We start from the raw sequence: 17,910 nt of genomic DNA on the forward strand, positions 1-17,910 counted from the left end.
ATTTGTATAAGTGGCTTATCCAAGCCTACATGAGTCCATCTCTAGATATATGGGAGGCAGTTAAAAAAAATAAATAAATAAAGCTTACTGGGCAATATAAGAAAAGAAAACATAGACACATGTGAATTGGGAAATGTGGATTCAAGTCCCAGCTCTGTCACCATCTTGCAGTGAGAACTCTGGTGATTCACTATTGCTTCTGACCCCAAAATCCTTCATCTGTCAAATGGACATAAAATAGCTATGTCATAAAATGGAGAAGATTAAACCCATCCAACCATCTACCTCCTGAGTCATCCACCTACCCATGCATCTATCTATCCATCCATCCAACCAACCATCCATCCATCCATCCATCCAACCAACCATCCATCTATTTCCACCATTTATCCATCTACCCATCTACACACCTACCTATTCATAGCTTTTCCTCTCTGTCCCATTCTCTCTGCGTCTCCCTCCTTCCTTCCTTCCATCTCCTATAGATGCACCTGGCGTAATATAGGAGCCCAGCTGGAAAGCAGAAAGATGGGACATGATCTTCCTGCCATGCAGAATTGGGGAATTCGGAGAGCAGCGACCTCATCCGCAGATGGACTGAGGTACTGTGGGAATGTCAAGTATGCAGGTCTAGAGGGGAGTCGTTGAACACCTAAGACTATGGAAACTCACTCCAGAAAGATTAAACAACAACCTTGAATGTTCTTTTCAGAGAAAAGACAATCACTTTAGGCAATACCTCAGCCTCATGCCTGAGCAGCCCTGGTCAGGAACACTCAGCAAACAACTTTGTTTTCTTTGATTCTCTGCATTAGTTCTCATGTTTAAGCCAAATGAAATTTGACAACACCGACAAGCTTGCAGACACACTGAGTCCATGGGACTTAGCTAGAAATGTTTTTCAATGTGGGGGAAAATACTCCTTTTTTCAATGTAAGCACCTCAGGGTGCTGACACTCAGGGAAGATAGGAGAAGTCAGTGCTGCCACTGGGCGGCCCGGCATTAAAATTTGCCTTGCACGGCTGGCATTTTCAGTCACATCACTGAGTGTCAATTGGTGACAAGTTAATTCCTTCCCACTGTCTGGGTAGGGAACCCCTCTCCACCTCCTGATCTCATCAGCAGGATTCTTCGATCAATTCCCCTCTGAGACCCAGGTCGGGCCACTCTGCCAAGGCATCCTAGAAGCCTGACCTTCACATTAACCCTGCGGGAGATACTCTTTTTAATTTCCATTTGGCTCAGAACCCATGTAAATGCTGAGCCCTGATCTAATTTCTAATTTATTTCTGTCACCCCATCAAATTTACTGGGTGAGAAAGGGTTTAAGGATTTGGGTTCGTGAAGTTCCAATTCACACTTCTTTCCCCAGATGAGAGACGCATGAGGCCTAGGGTTTTGTCCCTGGGTCTTATTCGGCTTTGAACTGCTGTGGTTAGGGGATGCCTAGGTGGCTCGGTCGTTAAGTGTCTGCCTTCAGCTCAGGTCATGATCCCAGGGTCCTGGGATGGAGTCTTGTGTTGGGCTCCCTCCTGGATGGGGAGGCTGATTCTCCCTCTGCCCCTCCCCCTGCTTGTGTTCCCTCTCTCTCTCTCTCTCTCTGTCAAATAAATAAATAAATAATTTTTTTTTTTTTTTTAAAAAAAGGAAAGAAAGAAAGAGTTGCTGTGGTTATTCACTCCTAGATGGCAACCACCACATTTTCAACCCCAAGGACCACAAGCACACTCCACAACCCTCCCTCAGGGCTGCAGGTCACAGGCAGCAGGGAAATGGAGGCATCTGGGGAGGGGAGGGGGGAAGAATTCGGCAAGCCAGGGTCAGTCCTGGTGAGCCGCGGCACATCCGAATCACAGCCATCCCCAGCCCGAGTGCTTGCTTCCCTCTAAACCCCTTCCCCACCTCCTGCCCCTGAGGGAAGTCCTGCTGAGATGAGCCCCATCCAAGGGACATGAGGCTCTGAGAGACTCCCACACTCTCTGCTTCCTCTGACACCTTCCTGAGCCCCGGGCACTCCCCGCCCCCACCCCAGGCCTCGTCCAGGGTGCCTGATGCAAGCTACCAGCTCTCAGGATTCTGGGATGTCAAACAAACGGCATCCAAGTCCACAACCTGGGGACAATATCCATACCTCGACTGCATGACTCTGTACTTTTCTATAAGGCTGATCAGCCCAGAAGGGGCCTCCCTAAATCACTGGGACTAAAACTGTACACATGGCCCATGCCTTGTAAACTTCCCAAATAGCACACAGCAAAGGGAACTGCATGAAGGAGAGGCGAGTTCCACGTCTCCCGACTGGCTGCTTTCTGAGAAGTGGGAAAGCAGCAAGCACAAGAGGGAGACATTTGCACCAGACATGGCTGAGACACATGGCATCTCCGAAGGAGCCTCTCGGTCTCAGTCTGGGAAGCAATACAATAGAGGCTCCCAGACACGAAGACCAGGACTGTACCTGGCCTGTCCGTGTGGCTCTCCAGCCCACCAAAGAGAAAAGTGTGATCTTGGCCAGTCTTGCACGATAGGAATAGGCTGTGGCCTGTTGGCTGCCCCTTTTGGCTGAACTTGGGCTCATTCTCTTGGTCACCACAGTCCTACCAGCCCCATCGCCTCACCTCTGCTGTTCCCCTCATTTATCGAGCCTCAGTAGATAACCTGAGTTCAGGCCCCCTGAATATGGTGACAAGGTTAGGGGTTTAGCTTCTACAGCCAGATCCAACTTGGGTTCAAATGCTGGCTCTGCCATTCCCAGGTGCATAACCAGTAACTTCTCGGAGCCCTGGTATTGTCGTCTATGAAGTGAGCATAAAAGTAATAGTACCCAGCTCCTATGGCTGTCCAGAGACCTGTCTGTGTGAAGTAACACATCAAGAGGCTTAGAAAAAAGGAAGGCTCTTGTTAGTATTCACTTAGGCTAAGATGATGCCAGCCTGGGGGCAGGTATATAGGCATCATTCTGATGACAAAAGTCCTAAACAGCTCTGTGCTCAGCCACAAGGTGTCCAAGGAAGGGGGATGCCAGCTTCCCTGTGATGTCACAAACTCACTATTCCAATGTCTCACTCTCTGTTTGCATTCAATCATCCGGTTCACCAGGTCCTTGTGGGGCACAAGGCACCCTTCTGGGGTGAGGCCTCGTGCAGAAGAGAGAAGAAGGAATCAAAGAAGAAGGCTCCATTTAGGGCTAATTTACTGGGGAGTCTATATCCTCATCTGTAAGATGAAGAGAGGTATTGGAAAAATTAAGATAGTGCATAAAACTGTGTATTACAGTGCTTGGAACACAACAGGTGCCCAATAAGTGATCCTTTTGACTCCTTCCCTGAAGTCTAATTAGAAAGACACAAAAACAGAGGCAGGTTCTGTCTTTTCCTTTACCTTCGCATCCATATCCAAATCCCATTCAATCTCCAACGCCTTGTTCAAATGCCAGCTCTTCCAGGAAGTCCTCCCAGCATGACTGAGACCTCTCTCTGGGCTCTGCCAGTGCTCTCCTTTCACTGTGGCTGGTGGCCCTGACCAGCCCACTGTGGGTAATGGCTCTTAGCTTCTGGTTTATAATCTGCACTGGGCTGTGAGTTCTCTGGAAACAGAAACTGTTTCCATCCATCCTTGCATCTCAGGTGCAGCATGTGCTCCCTGACACTTGAGAACACACTCCGTGAACGTCTGGTAGATGAAGGAGCACAGTGAGCGAAGCCCCAGGGCAGGGTTGCTCGCTGGCCCTGCCATCAGCTAGGTGTGCGCCACTGGAAAACTCACAGAAGCTCTCTGGATCTGTTTCCCCTTCAGGAAGTGAGGAGCTGGGGCCGGATTTTAGGGTTGCTGCTTCAAGTTGCCCGATGTCCCCTAAGAGAAGCTCATCTGGGTGGGAGAGGGACCCACAAAGTGAACTAGGTCACCCACCCTACTCGTAGGTCAGGTGCTGAGCAGAGAACTACCTAAGCCAGGGGGAGGCCACTGGAAGTCACAGGATGGGGACCAGGCGTGAGAAGACAGAGGGAACCGCATGTCTTGTTACCCCAGGCCTGGCTCTCCTTGGTTAGACTAAGGTCAGTGCCCTACACCAGCAGCACAGGTGTCAAAGGTCAGCCTTGGGGCCATCTAGTGGTGGTTCCCTTAGTGGTGGTTCACATGAATGAAGCCTTCCTGCTCCCTGATCTGACAAACCTGGGCTTGCTTTCTATTCAAGAGCTTCTCTCCCTGAAATTCTTTGTCTATCTTAAAAGCCCAAGACATGAGTTTCTAAAAACAACCAGAAATGAGGCATCTCCTCTGTGCTCAGGGAGGGCTGTAGAGTCTCTCTACTTGACTAAAGCTGGTCAGAGGCAGGAACCCCATCTGCTTCACCACCGCCTGCCCAGAGAGGGGTCTGGAACCTGCTTCTCGGTTTGTTGAATGAATGCATGTGAATGGCGGGAGGAGCACGAGAGGCCTAAGTCCCCATGGGCAGAGAGGTGAGGCAGTCTCTGGAAACAACAACAACAACAACAACAACAATGGAGTTGTTCTGCAATTTAGGGCCCCAGAGAGCAGATTAGAGCCCTGGTTACAAAAAAGCAAACCAAACCAAAACAAAACAAAAAAACTCTGCTCTCCCTAACACTGCCACAAAAAGAGCAGATTTTTATTGATGCAGAGTAGTGATGGGTCCACACCTCCTGCTGGACCTTCAGGCCCCCATCACTTGTCCTGGCTTCTACCACCCCTAACAATGTCTCCTGTACAACCTTCCACTGTGCCATCAAACCGTAGCAGGGCCAGTCTCCTGGTAACCCTGAAAACTAACACGCAGAACGGGTCTGGGTGGTTGCTGGGGAGGCTGCTTATCCACATGCTCCCCTCTTCGCTGAGCCTTCCAACCCCGGAGTCACTGGAGGACATCTGGGGAAGGGGCAGTGTGTTTTGGGGCAGCCTTTCAGAAAATGCCAAAAGAAGGCACTCCGTACTCCAAAGATTTAGTATCAGCAGGACATACTTGATTGTTGGGTTTCAGGCAGTGTTAACTATGTGGGCAAGCAGAGGGAGGAGGTCAGCTTGGTGGCCGCCCCGGGCATTCATGGCGTTTCCACCGTCAGCACCAGTGCAAGCCGCTGAGCAGGACAGGCTGATGGCCAAGAATGGCCAAGGAGCCAACTCTTGCCGGCTGCACTTCGGGCTGGGGGAGTGTGACCCTGGCCTTTTCCAGGGACAGCTGGACTCCCAGCTGCGGCAGCAGGGCCCCTCACCTGAGGGCAGGAGGGACATCTTCTGCTTTCCTCCCATACTTGCTCAACGCTCTAGCTCCAGGAATTTCCCCCTCGACAGATGGTCACACAGCTGACCGTTGGAAGAAGGCCTTTTTGTATTTGGTTCCTGCTGGCTTTGCTAATCAAATACTGGTTATCTTGGCGAGGCTGTAAAGCCAAATGGTCCAAAGTCTTCCCGCTGCTGACTCCTACAGGGAGCCCATGAGCTAAGGAAGGCAGGCTCTTTGCCCTCCTGGGGGCCCTTCTTGGTTGTCAGGAAAGCATCCTGGGGAGTTTCTGATTCCCTGAGTCAGTTGTCTATCTCAGTAAAACGGCTCAGAATAAGTGAGGTGCTACCCATCCCATTACCAGATTTAGACAGGCTCTGCTGTGTGGCTTGCTGGGACCTTGGCAGGGTGGTTTGGTGAGGACAGAGAAGAGGCTTGGACTTGGAGAAACAGGACCGGACTTGGAGAAACAGACTGAGCTCTGGGGCTGGTTCACCAAGAGGCAGTGTCACCAGGGGCTGGGCACATCCAAGCTGCACTAACTAAGGATTCTCATTTCAGTGGAAGGTCTCAGCCCTGAGAATATGGGAAGGCAGGTGGGTCAGACTAGGGAACAGGGCCCCAACCAGGTGGTACAGGGAGCAGGGGCAAACCTCTCGAATAGGAGGGTTGGCCAGGGCTGGATGGGGAGCCAGAGCCCAGCCCAGGGGGTTGTAAGGGCTCAAGGGCTCCATTCCAGGAGGGAACAGCAGACTGGAAGAGAATGGAGGCTGAGTGTAGGACCAACTCCAAGAAGGTTGAGGAAGGCTGGCACAGGGAGGACAGCAGGTCCAGGGAACACACCCCAGGTTACAGCAGCTCTGTTAAAGCCGGGCTGCCCGCCATGGGAAGAACAGACTGCTGATTTTCACTGCAGAGGTCGGCACGGGCTGGGCTATATTAGCACATGGCACCTTGACGCACATTCTAGAAAAGTACTCCCCTCTGGACTCCCAATTTGGAAAAGGCATTTCCAACACAGACTCAGAGCACAATGAGGAGCTTAGCCGACAGGGATCGTGGGCTAGATTACATTCCCCCATTTCTCCTCGTCTGGCTGCCTGGCGAAGGGCAAAACCTGTGGAACCACAGGTGGTAGCTCTGAGAGGTTGGTTCAGAAACAGACGCGACTGAGTCTGCAGAAACATTCATTGGATTCCTTTCCACCACTGTGATCACAGGCCGAAGCACTTCCTTGTCCTCAGGTCGGGGCTGGAGTCAGGGAGAGGTGGGCATTGGCTCTCCAGAGCGGCCAGGAACTCAAGGTTTCCTTGGGAGAGTGCTGGTCGACCCTGGAGCACGTGATCTATAGCCCGGCCAAGAGTAACCCTTAGGCAGGTGACGGAGAGTGTGGCAGGGGGGAGGCAGCCCCGGCAGTATGAGGCAAAGGTGAGAGCCTCCAGGACTCCTGCAGATTTCAGCGCTAGGCTGCTCCTATGTCGAGGCTGCTCGGTACCCGCTACCAGGCTTGTGGATGGGCTGTTCTAGTCACAGTCAAAGGCATTGGGGTAGGTGGTAAGGGGAAGCCTTCAGCTGAGTGGGCTGGCAGCCCATGTGCCTGGCTGTATAAACACCTTTAAGCTGCCTGAGCCTTGGTTGTAATTAGATTAGCTATATGGGATTCTTTAAGCTCCATAAAGCACAATACTGTCGGACCATTCTTTTCCTCTGCTTTTTTTTTTTTTTTTTAATTTTTGCAATTATTCCAGCTGCATGCAAAGCTGTTGGTATTTTTACAGCTTGGAATGAGTATCTCTTGTGTAGGACAGCATCTTTGAAACATTAAACAACAATTAGGCAGCCTCTGGGCCAAGGGATGATGGGGTCTTTTCAGGGGGTGGCAGGGGACCCAGCAGCTGGCGGCAAGCAATCTGGGAATTCTGATTCTACTTCACCATTACTCTGTGATTATCTTACCAACAATGAAAAATAACAATGACTCACAGTTGTGCAATTAGTTGTCATTCACCAGGATCGTGACGGTGGCTCCAGGTAGTGGTGGTTGGGGCCCAACCACCACTGCTCATACAAGCCCAGTGTGATGGGCTGAATCTGTGTGCATCCCCCACCCCCAGACCCATATGGTCACGTTCTAATCCCCAACATCATAGTATTTGGAGGTGGGGCCTTTGTGAGGTGATTGGGGTCAGAGGAGGTCATGAGGGTAGGGCCCCATGATGGCTTTAGTGCCCCTTATAAGAAGAGCACAAGACACCAGAGCTTGCATTCTCTCTGCACACACATGCAATGGGGAAGGGCCACGTGAGGCCAAGCAAGGAGGCAGCCATCTCTAAGCCAGGAAGGAGGTTCTCGTCAGACCCTGAATCTAACAGCACCTTGATCTTGAACTTCCTAGCCTCCAGAACATGGGAACTAAATGCTGTTCCAGCCACCCAGTCTATGGTATTTTGTTACAACAGCCCAAACGGAGTAAGACACCAAATCCATTCATGCTTGCACACATCGCTTAGCACGCTCACAGCACATCAATGCACACTCGCCAGTTCACAGCCACTCACTCCCACGTACTCAACATGTACACATGTGCACACGCACGCACACACACAAACACACCCCAACTTCATCCTATTGGAAAGGAAATAGGAAGCTGTCCCTCTCACCTGAGCACGGCTGCCAACCCTTTGTTTTCCTCTCAATGCCGACACAAACCTAGCAGCATCCATGCAACACACCTCTCCTTCTTACGGAGTCCTGGGCAAAGCTCCAGCTGAGGTGACAGCCATACCCTTCTCTCAGATTCCTTCTTTGCCTCCTTCTCTGCTGGTCTGTTGCCCAATACCATTCCTGCTCCAAAGAATGAGTACAAAACCCCAGTAAGTCTTTTAAAGTCAGAAACCCAGGTGCGCTGGAGGTAGGCTTGTTTGGTGGTCAAGGGTGTTAGCTCTGAAGGCAGATGGCCTGGGTTCCAATCGCATGTCTGTGTGACTTTGGACATTTCTTTAACCCCTCTGTGCCTGTTTCCTTGTTATATAAAACGACATTGATAATGATTCTTACCATTATCACAGAGCACTGATTCATTTATAGAAAATGCTTAGAAGAGGCTTGAGCATATGGGAAGTATTCACTCTGCTGGGGCAGCCCGATTAGGACTCTGTCTATCCCGAGCACTGGGAGCCACCCTGGTCAGAGGCCCAGGCCTGCAGATGTGGGGGTCAAACACAGCACCGGGCAGAGGCAGCCCACTGAATGGTGTTCTCGCCAGGGGCCTGACACATAGCTGGAGGAAGCCCTCATGGCCACACTTGCCAGCTGTCCTGCCCTGAAGTAGATCCGGGACCTGTACCTAAGGGAGTCTGGGGGAGGTTAACCTGTGAATTTGATCCCTCCTCTCCAAGAAGTAATGGGGTAGGCTGGCTGTCAGGGGGAAAACTAGATAGGAAGGATCCTATGTCGAGAAAGTGCTCCTGATACCAGCTCCCATGCTGTTTCCTCCTCACTTGAGAGTCTTACCCTCCATGATGGCCTTTCTCTCCAAGAGTGGGTCCTTGGGGGGCCTGGGTGGCTCAGTGGGTTAAGCCGCTGCCCTCGGCTCAGGTCATGATGCCATAGTCCTGGGATGGAGTCTCACATCGGGCTCTCTGCTCAGCAGGGAGCCTGCTCCCCCCCCCCCAACCGGCTGCCTCTCTGCCTGCTTGTGATCTCTCTGTCAAATAAATAAATAAAATCTTAAAAAAAAAAAAAAAAAAAAGCCCCTAGACTCCCACAGTGTGTTGAGCAGATAGATGTGGGTTCCACAGCCAGGGGACCTGGGTTTGAATCCTTATCCTACCATGTCCCAGCTATGACCTTGGGCCCTGGTCATTTTTTTTTTCAGCTCAGTAACACTTAGCATCTTCATCTATTAAACAGAGATGGTAACCCCATCTATTTCCTTAAGGGATTGTAAGGGTCCTTTTGTGACCAGTTTTATTGAGGGACTGAACACCGGGCTAGGTGGTGGGACACTGAGATGCCCAGCACCATGGCTCTCTCACACGGGTCACCTTGAATAATCTGGGCTAAATTGTTCGCTATAATTTAGCGAGTAGATAACCAGTAAAAATGGTGTGTGAGGGAGAAAGCCAGAGCATGTGGGAGTGTTTCAGGTGAACTTCCTGATCTGGCTGGCAGGTGGAGTACAGAGTGACAGAAGGGCTTTCTGGAAGCAATACCACCAGAATGGAACCTGAGGCTTGAATTTGGCAAGGGGGGTGGGGAGGATAGTCATTCATTGCTAAGCAGAGCAAATGGCCTGGAGTCACCATCACCAAAACTAGGGTACCTGGCCATGGGCTGCCATGTCCCTACAAAGGGCAGATAGCTGAAAGAATGAACACGAGGTGGCCCAGGGACAGGAGAGAGCCCTGGTTGGGGTCAGAGGACCTGAGATCCTATCTAAGCTCTGCCACTCACACACTGTGGGGCCCCGGCAAGTCTCTGTCTTACCTAGATCCTCAGTTTCCTCCTGAGAGCCGGATGGGGTTTGATTGTCTGTCTGCTTCTCACTCTGGTGGGGGAGGGGTAACCCCATTTGCTCTGTCTCTAGAGGCTGCCTGGCTCTATTCCCCATTCTGCCAACATTTGTCAAAGGTTTCAAGCAAACATGACCAGTGGGAAGGCTGGATCCATAAGCAAAGGTATCATCATCAAGAAGAGAGACCACCCAACTTCGAGTGTATGAGGTGCTAGGAACTGGCCATTCTCTTGTCGGAAGGCAGCAGAAGAGGACAAGCATCAGGCCGGGGTTAACCACGGGGCAAGTCACTGCCATCCAAGAGCAGACTGAAATCTCCAGGGAATGAGATTCATAAAAGAATATTTAATATTGCCATTGCTTTGATATACTTTTAGTCACAAAATTCAGATTCATTTTAAAAATTCAAGTAGCATGAAGAGAAGGGTATATGATTTTTAAGTTTATCAAAAGAGCACATGAATTAACACAAGGAAGCACAAAAGCCAATGGGGTGTCCCGGGTGGCACAGTCAGTCTGAGTGCCCAACTCTTGGTTTCCCTTCAGGTACCGATCTCAGGGCCATGGGATCTCACCCCTGGTCTGGCTCTGTGCTCAGCGGGGAGTCTGCTTAAGATTCTCTCTCCCTCCGCCCCTCCCACTCACGCTTTCTCTTTCTCTCTAAAATAAATAAATCTTAAACAAAATACAGAAATTGGATATAGCAAAGGAAATTTTTCTGGAAGTGGAGGTGGCTGGACTGTGGGATGTGGTGATTCTGGCACAGTTGGCGACAGAACCTGGAAGAGCTCATGTTCAGTGAACACTTGCTCAGTGCCAGGTCCTGGGAGACCTGTGTCACCTGAATGTGCTCACCATGGGGGCTGAAGGCCATTAGAAAACCTGTTGAGAGAGTGAATGAATGAATGAATGAATGAACAAGTGATTGCCAAGAATCGAAGGCAGGGATGATTCTGTCGGTAGCAAATGTAGGTGCTTCCCTCACTCTGGAGGTCCATAAAGTAAAAATCATTCAGTCCCAGCTAAAGACACTGGCCCACTGGGATTCACCAAGAGTATGGTAATTAAAACCAGGAGGCTCAGAGCTATGTTCCCACAATTTCTGCAGATAACGAGGAGGAGGATCCAGGGAGGAGAAATACTGCCTCAGAGTCCCAGGGCAGGCAGGGCTGGTCACCACTGTCAGGAATGCCTGTAGAGGTCAGGTAACATCGAAGGGAGGAGGCTTGGGGTCAGCCATCTGCCTCTGTGCACAGGACCTGAGTTCAGGCCACACGGGGGTAACAGCACAAGAACCTCCCCCTCCACGTCTGCACTCTGCCCGCCACTCACATCACCTCCCTGGGTTGCAGCAGGGAGGTCCCGAGGGCCCCACCCAGGGAAGACATGCTCCACCCAGTAATGACTCCTCCTGACGCTTGCTCTGGGGGAGCTTAAGTGCCTACTGCCCCAAGCTCCTCAGCTTCAGTACAGATGGGGGACAGTAGTTAGGGCAGGGATTCCCAGAGATGTCCCACTACATGAGAATGCTCTGGAAAGCTTATTAAAACGCACATTCCAACCCTTGCTGCAGACCTACAGAAGCAAATTTCATTCATTCATTGAATCAGCATTACACATCTACAAAGACCAGGCACTATTCTAAGTATTGGAGATACAGCAATGAACAAAACAGAAGTCCCTGCCTTCATGGAACTTACATACTGGTGGAGAGAAAACGTACAGTCACCAAGTGATGACAGTAGAACAGATAGTAGTAGGTGCTGTGGGAGAAAAGAAACAAGGAAGTGATGAGGAGTGACCGGCATCAGGACTGCCATTTCGAACAGGGTGCCATTTAAAATATTTGAGCAAAGACCTTAAGAGGTAAAAAAGCAAGTTGTGCAGATAGCAGGGGTAGGAGCATTCCAAGTGAAGAAGCAGCAAGTGCAAATGTCCTGAGGCAAGAATGTGCCTGAATGAATCTCTGTATTTCTTGATCAAGCTCAAACACTACAGTTTGAGACCACTTCAGCAGAATAACAGCATTCTACCCAGAAGCCAGCCCCTGAAAAATGGAGCTTGTTGAGGAAATTGCTAAAAAGGCAGAGAACAAGGACTTAGACTCCCTTGGCTTCTGAGGGAGAAAGCTAAAGATCTTGAGGGGCTGCTTGGATGAAGAAAGTGGTCATTGCGGGCCCTTTCCTGCATGTGTGGCTACACCGGCCCGATCCCAAAACAAAAATGCCTGCAGAGGAGGAGTTTGGGAGAGACAAGGCATGAGCACACAGAGAGTGTGACATCACCTGGGAAGACATTCTGAAAGCTTCGCTTTGAGTTTTAAACACAGACGTCCCTTCTGTCACGCCTTATCTCCTTCAAACCTCCAAACAATCCCTGAGGTAGGAATTCCACATCCCGGTTTCAGAGATAAGGGAAATAGGGGTCACAGAGGTTAAGAGCACACAGCCAGGTAGAAGGTAGAAAGAGCTGGAACTGAAAAGCTGGCCAAAGGCCAAATTCTGTGCTTCTGCGCTCTTCCCACCAGAGCACATGGTCTTGGGAAGGAGAAAAAAGCAAGTCTTTAAGCAGTGACCACACATCAGCTATAATTATTATTAGTCGTTGTTGTTGTTACTGTCACTGAAACTCAGTCTCGGGGCACCCTTCGCACCTTACAGCTTGCTCAGCCCCCTCACTGCCATTACCTCATGTGTCCTCAGTGGCCCTGGGGCGGGTGGGGCAGGCAGGGCCTGATGTCCCCACATGGCAGAGAAAACCAGAGCAAAGACCCACAGCCAGGAAGTGGCAGATCTGAGACAGAGTCCTAGCGTGTTTCATTTCCAGTTCAGACTCATCGGCAGAACTCCCTGATGCCAGGGGCTAGATCTTCATGCCCTTGGCCCAGACTGGGCCCTCTATCATTGTGTGTGGAACTGAACTGACTTGGCCTGATCCGAAGTAAACATGAGTCCTGTGCCAAGTGAGGGGACACCCAAGAGAAGCCAGCCCCAGATGGAACCTGCTCTGGGCAGGGTCATAGAGCTGCCTTCCCCCAGGCTGGTCACGTCGGAAGGGTCTCTCTGCCCTTCGCAAAGCCATGATGGCTCACCTCCTCCGAGAGCCACGGTCTCAAGGGTCTCTTCCTCTCTTCTTGAGAGCTCAGCTCAGGATGGTGTCTGGGGTGGGCTGGGGGAGGGGACCTGTTACAGGTTACAGGCCTCCTGCCCTGTCCACACAGGGTTATTCCAGCCAGCTTCAGTCCCCTTCCCACCATGCCCCCTGCCCATCCGAGGTTCTGCAAGCCACAGGATCCCGGGACTGAGAGCTATTGCTCTGCTAGCCTCCCAGCACCCCTCCCAGGACCCCCTACTGCCTCCAGCGATATCCCTCTTTACCCATCCGCTCCCCCCAAGTGGGACAAAGACAGGCCTTTTCTTCCCAGAGGCAGCCCTCATTTCTGTGCCCTGGATGCTATCCTCCCTTCCCTCCTTGGAGGCCTTGTTCCGTGCCTTGGCCTCAAAGGATGCAGGCATCCCCTCTCCAGATGAACGAAATCACCAGAGCTAAGGGATGGCCACCCAGATTTCTTAAAAGCTCTCCAAATGATTCTGATATGCCACAGGGTCTTGAGAACAGCCTGCCTTTTGAAAAAGAGAAACAGAATAGAACAGAATACAATACAACACAATACAACTGAATAACACAGACCAGACTAGAATAGAAAATATCACAGCGCTCTGCACATTAGAAGGCTAACTATTGTTGCTTAACGTTTTGTTTCAATAGCGTGTGCTATTGTACGAGTGTGAGTAGGCGTGTCATCCTGGGTCATGTTGTAAATGTCTTTGTTGGTGTGGATTATGGTTAAAATGTGTGTGTGTGTGTGTGTGTGTGTGTGTGTGTGTGTGTGTGAGAGAGAGAGAGCGAGAGAGAGAGAGAGAGAGAAGCATTGCTCCAGTTCCTGCCTTAGCTCCTGATTCTCTTTTACAGTCAAAAAATCTACCTCCATAGTGTATATGGAGGTAGATTTTTTGACTGTAAAAGAGAATAACAAATAGCATGGAGGACATGGGGAGATGGAGAGGAGAAGGTTGGGGGAAATTGGAAGGGGAGGTGAACCATGAGAGACTATGGACTCTGAAAAACAATCTGAGGGTTTTGAAGGGGCGGGGGGGTGGGAGGTTAGGGTACGAGGTGGTGGGTATTAGAGAGGGCATGGATTGCATGGAGCACTGGGTGTGGTGCAAAAATAATGAATACTGTTATGCTGAAAATAAAAAATAAATAAATAAAAAATCTACCTCCTTGGCTGTTCTTCATCTGTATCTGGCTTCCACATTCCCCATCCCCAGCCCCCAAAGCTTCCTGCTGAGGTTTCCGAGGTCTGCACCTTCCGAATCTGGGGGCTTCTTCCCAGACTCGGTGTTCTTCCACCTGTCTGTGGGTTCGTTCAAATAAATGACTTTCACTCTGGGAATTCTCTCTGTCCACAGAGTCTGCCATCCTCCAGCCTCTCACCAACTAACCCTCCTCCTCCTTCCTCCTTAAAGTCTCATGCTCAGTATTCTCTCCGGCTTTTTTCCCTCTGACCTTTTTTCTTTTTTTTTTTTTTAATTAATTTTTAAATTTTTTTATAAACATATAATGTATTTTTATCCCCAGGGGTACAGGTCTGTGAATCGCCAGGTTTATACACTTCACAGCACTCACCATAGCACATGCCCTCCCCAATGTCCATAATCCCACCCCCCTCTCCCGACCCCTTTCCCCCAGCAACCCTCAGCCTATTTCGTGAGATTGAGTCTTTTATGGTTTGTCTCCCTCCGGATCCCATCTTCTTTGATTTTTTCTTTTCCTACCCCCCAGACCCCCACGTTGCATCTCCACTTCCTCATATCAGGGAGATCATGTGATAGTTGTCTTTCTCTGATTGACTTATTTCGCTAAGCATGATACCCTCTAGTTCCATCCACGTCGTCGCAAATGTCTGCCCTCTTTTCTTTGTTACCCTCTCCTTCCAGTCAAGGCTTCAGTTGTTCTGCGTGTAATTTCCTCCAAATTTCCATTCCCGCATCTCCCTCTCTTGAGCCCTGGCTGTGCTGCTGACTAGCCACGTGTCAGCCTCCTGGGAATGGACACAAGTCCTGGGGCGGGGTAAACACTGACGGGGCTCAATACAGTCATGCACTTGACCGTGTCAAGCCGCGAGGCAAGCATCCCCATTTTACAAAATGTCATTCCCCATTTTACAAAGGAAGAAGATAAGACTCTGAGACACTGGGGAATGTTTTCACGGTCACCCCTCCAACAGTGGGGAGGAGCCCAGAGCCCATGACTTGAGACTTCAGCCCAGAGTTCTTTCCCTTCGCGCCACGTAATAGAATTCCACAGGTGCAAAAGCAGAGCTACGTCTTGTTCATTAAACCAGAGGTGCTCGACCAGAGCTATGCAACAGAATTAAGAATGCTTTAAGAAGCAGAGACGTCCAGATTCCACCTTAAACTTCGTATCAGGATCTGCTGGGGAGAGAAGTTGGCTTGCTTAGCTTTCTGTTTTGAGGTAATTACAGATTCACAGGAAAGTGCACAGAAATGTACAAAGAGGTTCCGTGCCCTCTCCCCCACCCTCGCCTCCCGCAACACTGGCATCTTACGTAACTACAGTGCAATATCAAAATGAGCACATGGATGTTGCCGCCGTCTGCAGAGCTTTCAGATCTCTCCAGGAAGACATGGACCCATTTGGGGGTAAGTATGTAATTCTGTGCAATTCTTGTCTCATACAGCGTTGAGTAGCTACCAGTACAGTGCAGGTATTTAACGGTACCATCAGCATCATATACGTTAGAGTAAAGCCTCTGACAGCTCCCACCCCCGGGGAAGACCATCCCGCGGCTCCCAACCCACTACTCCTTCTGCCTCTCTCCCCTGGGAACGCACCATCTCTTCAGAGCCACCCTGGCTTAAAACCAAGCCATAATTCACCAACCTTCCTTAGGCCTCCCTGCCCCCCATCCCCATCGTCACCCCACAGCAGAAAAGGGCTTAACAAGGCCTCTTGCTTGGGAGATGTCCTCAACATTGGAGAGATGGCTCATTCATCCTTCTCCTTCTCATTGTGTAAAAGGGACGGGGCCAGCAGGCCTGGGTGGAGCAAGTAGGGGTGCATGGGTGGGCTAGTCGAGCTGTTCTGGTGTTATCCACTGGGGGATGGGAGCTCTCCTGGGCATCCATTCCATGGACACAAGCAAGGGAACAAGGAGCTGTGAGAAGTGGGAGCTGAGCCCCTTCTCGTATCCCTCATAATAGACAATCATCTTTAAAACTATACTGCCAGGGGGCGCCTGGGTGTCTCAGTCATTAAGCATCTGCCTTCAGCTCAGGGCATGATCCCAGGGCCTGGGATGGAGCCCCACATTGGGCTCCCTGCTCCGCAGGAAGACTGCTTCTCTCTCTCCTACTCCCCCTACTAGTGTTCCCTCTCTTGTTGTCTCCCTCTTTGTCAAATGAATAAATAAATAAAAATCTTAAAAAAAAATAAAACTATGCTGCCTATTTGTTTCCATCCTCTGATGTCTTTTCCTCCCTTCACACCCATGGAACAATTAGAGTCAAGTGATTCATAAGCACTGCCCTTCAGAAAGCTCTGAAATTCACCTCATAGCAGTGTTCCTACACTTCTTACTACATGAGAAAATGAAAAAGAAACTTTGCTTATTGAGATTAAATATATTTCAATTATCTGATATGTTTCAGCTTTAATTGATAACAAAACACAAATTGTCCATCTGAACTTTCATTACAGCAACTGATTCACTGGAAAATTTACTACCTGACACCCAAGAAAGCACTAAAGAGAACACAGGCCCAGTGACTCTATGATCCTGTGACCCAGCGGTCTGGTTTCTAAAATCATGCATTATCCAAAGCACATCCATTTTAATCATCCTATCAAGAGTGCTGGTTTTAAAGCCATCTCGGTACCTGGTCTCTAAATCTGGAGAATATTATGGGGGCAGTGTACGTAGGCATGACAGGCCCTGAAATTCACACCAAGGGAAAGAGGTAGCTGGTAGTGACTAGAGAAGGGGGGACAGGATGCGGGGGGGGGGCTCCAATCAGTGTTTGGGGTGCCACCTGGGGCTTTGCTAAGGCCAGATAGAGCAGGGAGCAGGGCATCCAGCAAAGAGGACAGGCTTTCAGCAGCAGCACTGTTATTATCACCATGTTACATACCCACTACCAGCCCCACCATTGAACCACTGTGACCTTCACCATCACCAACACCATCAACACCTGCCCTCCCCCTGCCCCAACCACTGCTAAGACAACACAAACTATCTTCCAGGAAGATGCCAAGGAACATCACAAACTGAATGGACGCTTCCCAGAAAAGAGTCCCTGGGAAGGTTCACCATGTACGTGGTCGGAGTGGAGGTCAGGGCTATTTGCCTTACGATGCAATAGAACACTAGAGGAGACAGTGCCCAGCCAGTAAGGAGAAGCTTGGGGACCAAGCCCCTCCAGGATGCAAAGAGGGCACGCCTATGGAGGGAACCTTCCAGAGTAGTGACCTTCAAGGACGTCCCATCTCTGAAGTAACATCTCAGAGAAGGAGCAGGGGCAAAGAGCTGTAAGAAAATGAGAACCACCCTGGGAGGCTGAGCCCAAGGGAGGCCAGGCACTCACCGTTACTGCTGTTGTCATCCACCAGGATGATCTCCTTGAGCAGGTGTGGGGGTGTGCGTTCGATGGCTGAGTGGATGGAGCGCAGCAGCACGGACAGAGCTTCATTGACAAAGATGAACACGATGCTCACCTCTGGCAGGCTATCGGGGAAGGAGAGGTTGCGGCACCTAGAAAGAATAGCCAGGCTCTTAGATCTGTCAGGGACTTAGGTGGGGTCTCCCCAGTGGCTGGCCCACCCAAGGTCTTGGCTCTAGCTTTGCCAGAGGGCTCAGGAGTCCAGATTCTTCCCCGGGCCTCTGATGTGATACATAAGACAAGCCCTCAGTGTGCAACAGACAGGCTCACACCATTAAAACTGGTGGGAACCACCAGAGAGTCTGAATCTGTCACTGATGATCCCAGCTGAATAGTCGTACATTTAGCACCAAGGGCAGTACCTGGAATCCATTAAGTGGTCACTGAGTATTTACTGGAAGAAAGACTCAGT

The 17,910-nt window shown here is 50.3% G+C and overlaps 1 protein-coding gene across 3 annotated transcripts in view; it reads right to left on the reverse strand.

The window, feature by feature from the left end:
• GALNT18 (polypeptide N-acetylgalactosaminyltransferase 18) overlaps window positions 1-17,910 on the reverse strand; it is a 353,102-nt gene that overhangs the window by 145,181 nt on the left and 190,011 nt on the right. For all 3 annotated transcript variants that reach the window (XM_059136267.1, XM_059136258.1, XM_059136271.1), the window contains exon 3: window positions 17,424-17,590. In XM_059136267.1, the coding sequence (XP_058992250.1) occupies window positions 17,424-17,590 (167 nt within the window). The remainder of the gene's footprint in view (window positions 1-17,423; window positions 17,591-17,910) is intronic.

The sequence above is a fragment of the Mustela lutreola genome, chromosome 1 (genome assembly GCF_030435805.1).
Source record: "Mustela lutreola isolate mMusLut2 chromosome 1, mMusLut2.pri, whole genome shotgun sequence".
Taxonomy (NCBI): domain Eukaryota; kingdom Metazoa; phylum Chordata; class Mammalia; order Carnivora; family Mustelidae; genus Mustela; species Mustela lutreola.